This window comes from Neltuma alba, unplaced genomic scaffold, assembly GCF_004799145.2.
Source record: "Neltuma alba isolate B1F8T4 unplaced genomic scaffold, ASM479914v2 tig00012871_pilon, whole genome shotgun sequence".
In the NCBI taxonomy this organism is placed as follows: domain Eukaryota; kingdom Viridiplantae; phylum Streptophyta; class Magnoliopsida; order Fabales; family Fabaceae; genus Neltuma; species Neltuma alba.
In genome coordinates, this window is record NW_021637250.1 from 277,248 (window position 1) to 286,219 (window position 8,972).

The 8,972-nt window shown below is 37.7% G+C and overlaps 1 protein-coding gene across 1 annotated transcript; it reads left to right on the forward strand.

Annotated features, from left to right (window-relative positions):
- Window positions 1-674: 674 nt before the first annotated feature.
- Window positions 675-5,088, forward strand: LOC114732055 (serine/threonine-protein kinase PCRK1-like). Its single transcript, XM_028919348.1, is given in 9 exon segments — window positions 675-970; window positions 1,071-1,113; window positions 1,470-1,864; window positions 2,329-2,486; window positions 2,488-2,587; window positions 2,809-2,835; window positions 2,837-2,914; window positions 2,916-2,933; window positions 4,042-5,088. Coding segments are annotated over 7 exon segments (1,275 nt in total). The 5' UTR covers window positions 675-970; window positions 1,071-1,113; window positions 1,470-1,483; the 3' UTR covers window positions 4,555-5,088.
- The last annotated feature ends 3,884 nt before the right edge of the window (window positions 5,089-8,972 follow it).

Genomic DNA, 8,972 nt, shown 5'->3' on the forward strand with positions numbered 1-8,972 from the left:
TCTACTCCTCCGATTCTAAATATAATACTCATTTTATAATGTATTTTTAGGATCGAATGAATGCTTCTTTGATTCCTGTATCCGTCATCTAACGCAAAATACACAGATTACAAAAAATTATGTGCCATGTAAGGTTTTTTTTATTTAAATTTTAGCTGTTTATAATTTTCTTCTATAGTCGGCGGGGACTGGCAAACAAGCTCGGTCAACTGTGGCCAACGGGGCGGAAGGTTCCACGAAATATGATAAGCTCCAGCTTTTCTTTCGCCCGAATGCCCTTTGGGTTTATACATTGGAAGCTATTATACTTCTAGGCTTCCAGCTGGCAGTCGGGATTTTTTTGCAATTAATGATAAATTTATCGCGATTATTATCAATTTACTAGTATATAAATAATTGAAAGTTTTATTAGTCACGGGTTTATGATGAACAACGCCACCTGCGAAATGGGACCTAAGCATTTAATTATTTTCATATTTCTGAACTGGATAAATTGTTGCTAACATTAAAGAGCTTCTGGCAAGAAATCCATTCAAAACTCGGATGGCCCACCTTCGCGGTCTTTTTCGCGTTCACGAAATGAATTTACCATCTTTATGATGGTGTGTCCCCTCAATAATTACAGCACTGTGGCAATTGTTTCCTCAATCACCTCCCCACCGCGGGATGCTTGGTCTCAAATCCGAAACCCCCATTCACACCCGCCTTCCCTTTTAAATTAATTATTGTCTAATTCAGTTTAAGATCCTCTTTAGATTAATCCTTTGATTTGGGTTTTAAGATATTTTTCTTGCTAGTTGGTAAGCTGACCTGTAGCTGCCGTGTGGGGATATTCTCTTCATTTTCAATTTTGGGAGCTCGTTTGGGGGCATTCCATTAACATAATTCTCTCACAATCTTGCGAAAACGGGGAATTCGTTGTCTTTCAAAGCTGAATCGCTCTGCATCATACGAGTTACATATTCTAGAGGTTAGAAGCTACACCGAAATCTCCCCCTTTTTTCTTTTGCAGTTTCCGTTTGTAAACAGGACGTCCGATTAATCACAGATGACCCTAATTATGTCTAAAGGTTTACGAACATGTGTTCTTTCAGAATACGCCTGAGGTTACGGGTATGTTGCTAATGATTTTCATTTTCGGAGCATAGTACATGTTAGCAGCTTCAGAGCTCCGTAGTTTAAATTTGACTACCTTGAAGAGAACTCACTCCGGTTCTCTGAATGTTTTTGACATTTTTGCTTTTGCTAAAATCTGTGGAGTATCATTACCTTCCAATCTTTTCTGGTTCGACTCTCTGAAAATCAAATCAGCGTTGTTCGGAGGGCGACATTGGCTGCTATGTGATCCTTTTGCTTTCTGATCAATGAAAAAGCAGAGAACTTAATTTCATTATCTATGACTTTCAGAGGGGAGTATTGCTTTTAGACTTCTTATGTTTCTCAAGTATTCTCCCTTTCTGAAAATGCAGCCTAATAATTTCCAATGAAGTGCTTTTCATTCTACTACGGAGATAAGAAGGATGATCCGAAGAGTATTAAATCAATTTCGGGTCTGTCCAACAGTTCCACATATGGCGAGGGTGATCTGAGAGGATCTGGCTCTGAATTAAATTCTCAAAATGCTTCCGACTATAGCACAGACTCCCTTAGGAGAACTTCGTTTCCCAGTTTGTCTCAGAGGCCCAGCAACCTGAGAGTCTTTACGGTGCCTGAACTGAAATCAGCCACTAAAAATTTTGGCCGCACTGTGATGATCGGAGAGGGTGGGTTTGGGTGTGTCTTCAAGGGATTGATCAAGAGTTTAGAGGACCCACCCAGAAAAATTGAAGTTGCAGTTAAACAACTTGGTAGAAGAGGAATGCAGGCAAGAGTTTCCCCTCCTTTTCGCCCCCTTTAAAGTTAACAAATTTAGTAGTTTCTATAATGTTTGGCGAGCAGAGGGTGATTCATTGTAAAATATGACATGATGCGCTTTTTTCATTACTGCGTATAGTTATGTCACCTTATGTAATAGCGCAAGGCATAGTAAGCATATTGCATTGCATAGTATTGTGTTTGGGACTGAGTGGTCACATAAATTGCTTCAACTGGAGACAGTTATAAGTTTGAAAGGTGTGGGTTTGTCTTACCAAAGTAGTATATATTCTGGGCGTAAATTTTTCGGTTAAGGCATGTAAATAAACCTTACCTGATGCTCAGAGATTGTTGCTGTCTAGCAAGATGCTCATATGATGGAAGGTCATTCTGTCTTTCTTAACTTTTGTGTATATTTTTTTCTCTAACGCATATGTTAATGTTGTGTAAATTGACTCCATTTTTGGTTTGCAGGGCCATAAGGAATGGGTAACAGAAGTGAATGTTCTTGGCGTTGTTGAGCATCCTAATCTTGTGAAACTTGTGGGTTACTGTGCTGATGATGATGAAAGAGGAATCCAGCGGCTTCTGGTTTATGAATATATGCCCAACAGAAGTGTGGAACACCATTTATCCCCGATCAGAGATCCCTCTCTCATGGAGTAGGAGATTAAAAATAGCTCAGGATGCAGCTCGTGGCTTAACATATCTTCATGAAGAAATGGATTTTCAGGTATAATTGTACAACCTACTCTACTATTGGCCTACAAAAAGGGTATAACCAAGTAATTCAATAACTGAAAAGTTTGTTCAAACTGTTCTTTAGCCTATCCATCTAGATTCCTTGCTTTTCTTTAATAGAAATGGAGTATTATTCATACTCTCTTTGCTATTCAAATCTGTCGTGACAGCTTATTATTGCTTTGCTAACTAATTTATGTGTGAGATGATTAGATAATCTTCAGAGATTTCAAATCTTCCAAACATCCTTTTGGACGATCAGTGGGAATGCAAAGCTTTCAGATTTGGATTAGCAAGATTGGGCCCATCTGAAGGGTTAAACTCATGTTTCAACAGCGGTATGAGCTGTGCATTGATGTATGTAATATGTAACTAACAGTTGACATATAGGTAGAGATTATTGTTTCAAACCTTTGCAAGTCATTTTTCAAGTGTAAGCTGTGGCATCTGAATATAGGGACACCAGTAAACCTACTGCCAGTTTTAACTTTTGAAATGATGACTAGTCTTGGATGTCGAACTGTACGAGTCCAATAGGTAAAATAAATATATAATAAACAAGGAAATCATTTTTTTCCTTATGCTGTTAGTTATAATTGAATTCAAGTTTCTCTGTTGTTGATTTGTTTTGATTTCAATGAGCAAATTGATGGCCAATATTTCTTTTCTGTTGGCTAGAATATGCCTTTATATGTTAAATCCATATTCTATACTTCATAGACAACAGGTTCAAGCCACTTATCAGTGGCATCTGGTGAATTAATATGCTTCTTGTGTTCTGTTGATTATGTTCCACAGGTTGTTGGAACGATGGGATATGCAGCTCCTGAATATATTCAAAACTGGACGCCTTACATCAAAAAGTGATGTGTGGAGTTATGGCGTTTTCTCTATGAACTCATAACTGGCAGGCGCCCTGTGGATCGTAACCGTCCCAAGGGTGAACAAAAGCTCTTGGAATGGGTAAGGCCATATCTATCAGATGGAAAAAAATTTCAACTAATATTGGATCCTAGGCTCGACAGAAACCCTCTTCAAGTCACACAGAGACTTGCCGTATAGCTACCGATGCTTGGTCAAAATCCAAAGAATCGGCCAAAAATGAGTGAGGTATTGGAAATGGTAAATCGACTTGTAGAATCTTCAACGGCCACTAGTCCCCAGATACCCTTGAAGAGTACGGCATCCGCTGAAGTTCCCAGGGCATGAAACTAAGAACTAAGAGAAGGATCATGGATCTTAAATCTGGAGAAATTCTCTGTTGTTGATTTGTTTTGATTTCAATGAGCAAATTGATGGCCAATATTTCTTTTCTGTTGGCTAGAATATGCCTTTTATATGTTAAATCCATATTCTATACTTCATAGACAACAGGTTCAAGCCACTTATCAGTGGCATCTGGTGAATTAATATGCTTCTTGTGTTCTTGTTGATTATGTTCCACAGGTTGTTGGAACGATGGGATATGCAGCTCCTGAATATATTCAAACTGGACGCCTTACATCAAAAAGTGATGTGTGGAGTTATGGCGTATTTCTCTATGAACTCATAACTGGCAGGCGCCCTGTGGATCGTAACCGTCCCAAGGGTGAACAAAAGCTCTTGGAATGGGTAAGGCCATATCTATCAGATGGGAAAAAATTTCAACTAATATTGGATCCTAGGCTCGACAGGAAACCCCTCTTCAAGTCAGCACAGAGACTTGCCGTTATAGCTAACCGATGCTTGGTCAAAAATCCAAAGAATCGGCCAAAAATGAGTGAGGTATTGGAAATGGTAAATCGACTTGTAGAATCTTCAACGGCCACTAGTCCCCAGATACCCTTGAAGAGTACGGCATCCGCTGAAGTTTCCCAGGGCACTGAAACTAAGAAAAAGAGAAGGATCATGGATCTTAAATCTGGAGAAAATAGTTGGTTTGTTTGGTTGTGGAGACCAAAGCTTTTAAAGGTATGTTGATTATTAACAGCTTGAGGACAATGAACCAATCAGGGTCAAGGCTTCTTTAGGGCAAGAATCATTTACCATCACCATAGTTGGACACCATGATGATTAGCTCGTGTATATTTCTTAAGACCAAGCAATCATATAAGAATGATGTTCGGCCATTCTAATTCAGCAATTCTCCGCTAACGATGAGTATAAAGATTTTAGCTGGTGCTGCAATTTTAGGAAGTTTTGGAAAGCTACTGAAGAAAGTAACGAACGATTCGTTAACTTCAAGGGAATCACATGGATTATCGGATTGTTGTTCTGGTTCTGGGCCGTGTCATGTGGATCATACTGAGAATTGTAAAAATACTGCGGTTGGAGTTATGTTTAGATCATTGCATGCAAAATGTAATTTTATCTCTTCATAATTTTGTTGAAGTTAATGATACATAATTGGATTTGGATATACGTTGTCTGTTAACTGCCTTGTAAATACTACCTTTAAATCTTTAACATGCTTGTTTGACTTTCAATTTAGTTATAAATATAGGATTTAAATTTGTTTGTTTTTTTTTCATATTTATTTATTTTTTTAAAGATAGTCTTTGTAGTAGTTGTATATGTTAAATAGTCATATAGTAAATTTAGTTAATACACATAATTAGTAAGAATATTTCACGGAAGACGGTATTTATTTATTATAAATATTAATTTAACTAATTTGTTTAATTTAGTTAAATTATAAATTGATAAATAATTAAAATTGAAGCTTGTCTTTCAAAACATATTCTGAAGTTGAAAACCCGTAATAAATGCATTGAACGCAGGGGCTTCTCCCAAATTTAATGCCGGTCACAAGAAACCTCTTCATACAGAATGCTATCCACCAAAGTTTTCTGATTGAATGAAAAGTCAGCTTTCCACGGAAAAGGGCCGAAAGACGTTTCGAATTTGTCATTCCAAAAATGAACAGCCATTTGCAATAAACTAGCTAATAATGCATCAATGCTCCATCACTCACAACAAAATCACAAAACGAACAAGAGGCACCGCAGAAGAAAGTTGAATTAATGGGAACGACCGTCTCATCATTTTACGCAAAATGAACCCTACTCTTTACGGCACCAAGGAATAACATGACTTATGCTAGATACGAGATTTTTTTTTTTCTTTTGATGAAACATATGGTAGATTTCGACATCAGTATCTCTCTCTCACATACACAATGGCCGATCGAAGCCCATAAATAGCTATGATGATTTGTTCTTAAATAGCTGGATGTCAATGTCATAACTTTTTATTACAGCTGAGGCTCCAAATTTATTCATTCATGCATATAGCTCTTCTGGGCAGGTCTATTTTGCTGTTGAGGATTCTTCTCGTTGCAACTTAGAATTCAAATTTCTTGGCCACCATGGTTCCACGTGTCCCTGGATACTATGATGACACTAGTGTCCTAGCTCCATGGTTAGGACCTCTCTGGAGATTTTTTTTCTTCATTCAAGATACCTAAAAGTTTCGTCTCCTTTATTTATTCAACCGACTTAGCGAGCAGCCGTTGCTCCTTTTTGGACTTAAGTTGACGGTTAAATAAATCTTCAAGATCTTTAAGGTATAAATTTAGCATTGACGTCGTAGTTTAAAACGTTTAGGTTTGTTGTTAATCAATCTTCATGCATGGGGATGAATTGAAGCAGCTTTTGGTTTTGATCATTCTTTTCCATGCAGTCATTGTTCAAAGTCGAGAACTTCACTTTATTCTTTCGGTTTTAAATTTTTAATGAATGAAGCCGCCGTCATGGGAGCAGAGAACTTCTTTTGAAGTACTTTCTTTCCCATGCACGGCGATTTCTCTCCAATTTGTCGATTGTCATTATTCTTTTCTTGTAACTGTATGATGCGTTTCCTTTGAAATTTGATGTCATCCGCTGTTCCTGTCAAATTAAACTGCTTATATATAATTTTTGGACATACACATTGCAGGTATATGAGTTTGTGGAACATGTACAAGTCACAGCGTGATGGTAATTGTCAGGGTTGTTGCTTCGACTATTTTCACCCACAGGTGCCAAGGAAATTTCATGAGAAAATTACACTTGGGTCCCACAAAAGACAATTAATTTCAAAAAAGTGCCTAGAAATCCCAAAATGATTCCTAAGTCTCTAAGGACCTGTGTGTAATTAATTGTAATTGTGAATTATCTATTTACCCCAATTAATTTGAATCAATGTAATTCATTTACAACCTCAACAATGGTTGTTGACAACCCGAGGAGAGGTGGTTAACAACCTCAGCAATGCCCCTAGCATCCCACAGAGTGAGTTGTCAAGAGCACTGCTGAGGTTGTTAACCATTTCTTTTCAGGTTGTCAATAGTCACTGTTGAGGTTGTAAATAAATTGCTGCAATAAAATTAATGGGGGTAAATAAATAATTTCATAATTATAATTAATTACACACAGGTTCTTGAGGACTTCAGAATCATTTCGGAATTTCCAATGACTTTTTTGAAATTAATTGTTTTTTATGAGACCTGAGTGTAATTTTTCTAAATTTCATTTGCTGACTATATATCCTAACATCACACACACACACACACATATATATATATATATATCTGCACTTCATTCGCAAATTTTAACAATGATTGTCTTTCATGTCGGTTCCTCAGTTCAATTATATCACACACGTGAGCACCAGGAGACTGTGAGACGACAAGTTGTGAAGCAGGTTAGCTATCTTGTAACATCCTTTGCCCAAATGCTCTGCTTTTGTATGCCCCTTATTTTTGGATTCTGGTTGGTGTCGGTCTTAATGATGTTTTTACCGCCACGGCTCAAGTCTCATCTGGAGATTTATGACGAGGATGTGTTCCCATGAAATTTGACGACCATTCAGAAAAAATGTCGAGGTGATGTAAGAGTACTTTTACCATCTCACCCTCTGCCCCGCATGTTTCTATCTAAATATCTGTTTGGTTTTGTGCATGATCCCTTTTTAACTGTGGTAATATCCGTTTACTTTCTCTTTGCATTAAACTAGGAGTACTGGTGCATGTGATGATCATGTCATTCTTCAAGCACTTGCAGATTCGGCATGATACCGCAGCTCACTGTATATCTCCCACAGGAACTTTTTTTAATCATTTGGGTCCAGAGAAATAGTGATGACTCAGCAAAATGACCATTTAATGCTTCCAGCAACCTGCGTCTTTAAAGTTTCATGTTTGGTTGTTTGCTTTTTGCTTGCCGTCATAATTTCTAACCTTTCACGTTTAGCTCCTCCATTTTAGGCTCCAGCCCACTTTCCACTTGATCTTTAGGCCCAATCGGAGGCTGATTATTGTTCTCTCTACTAACTCTTGATCACCCTTTAAGGGTAAATTAACACCTATTTCTTTGTCTCACACCGCACAATGCTGCCGCATGATGTGTGTTTTTATCGCACAAATTATCCTGAGCTTTTGGGCAGTCCATCCAGGAGGTACATTTATAATTTCTCAGGATTAGCTTTGAAGCGAGCCTATTCATGTCAGTATCACTAGATGGAATCTGATTTGATATGATTGAAACGCCAAACTTCCTTGACTTGGCTAACTTGAGCATATTAGTGTATCTGGTTTACTGATTCAGGATTAGGCATTAGATAACAATCTGGGGCCCATAGACACACCTCATTCTTAACCTTACATATCCACTTTGGTTCACTACTTGGTTATAATTCATCGCAGATTAAAATTTAGATGGAAGGTTAGACAAGAAAGAGAAACAGAAACAGACAAATAAGATAAGAAAGAATAAATAGCTTTTGGTTTAACGACAAAGAAGTAAACAGCTTTTACCTTGAGCACTTTTTTTTTCCCCGGTCGAGCGCTTTAAGTACGTGAATTCTCAAAGCGTGCAAGCTGCAAAATGTGAATGAGTTTGATTAGTGATTGTGTAGTATCTTGACCTATTAAGTGAGAAATTTTTTTTATTTAAATGATTGCAATGATGAAGCTGGAAATGAATTTTTAGTGGTAAAGGCCGCTCATAGGAAAAGGTATCTTTCAAATCCAACAGAAAAGTGACGCCAATTCAGGTCTTGGCACAAGATAGGTCCCACTAAGGAAGGGTATCTCTGAATTTGATGTTAACCTCGTGTCCTTATCGCATTGAACCCAGGCTTAATCCATCTATATCAACGGTGTATTTTTTTTTTCCTGACTGCAATACGGTACAGAGGACTGGCTAGGAGGGTAAAACTTGTAGTAACCTTGGCCCATTCTATTTTCATATGCTTCTGACAACTAGTGGATTGCTATGGCAACAGTCCATACTTGATTTAGAGGACCCAGAATTACTGGCTTCCTGCCCATATGCATATCATCTCTCCTCTGCTATATAAATGCCTCCCTAACGAAGCTGAAGCTCTCATGTTTCTACCACTACATATATTTACTGCTT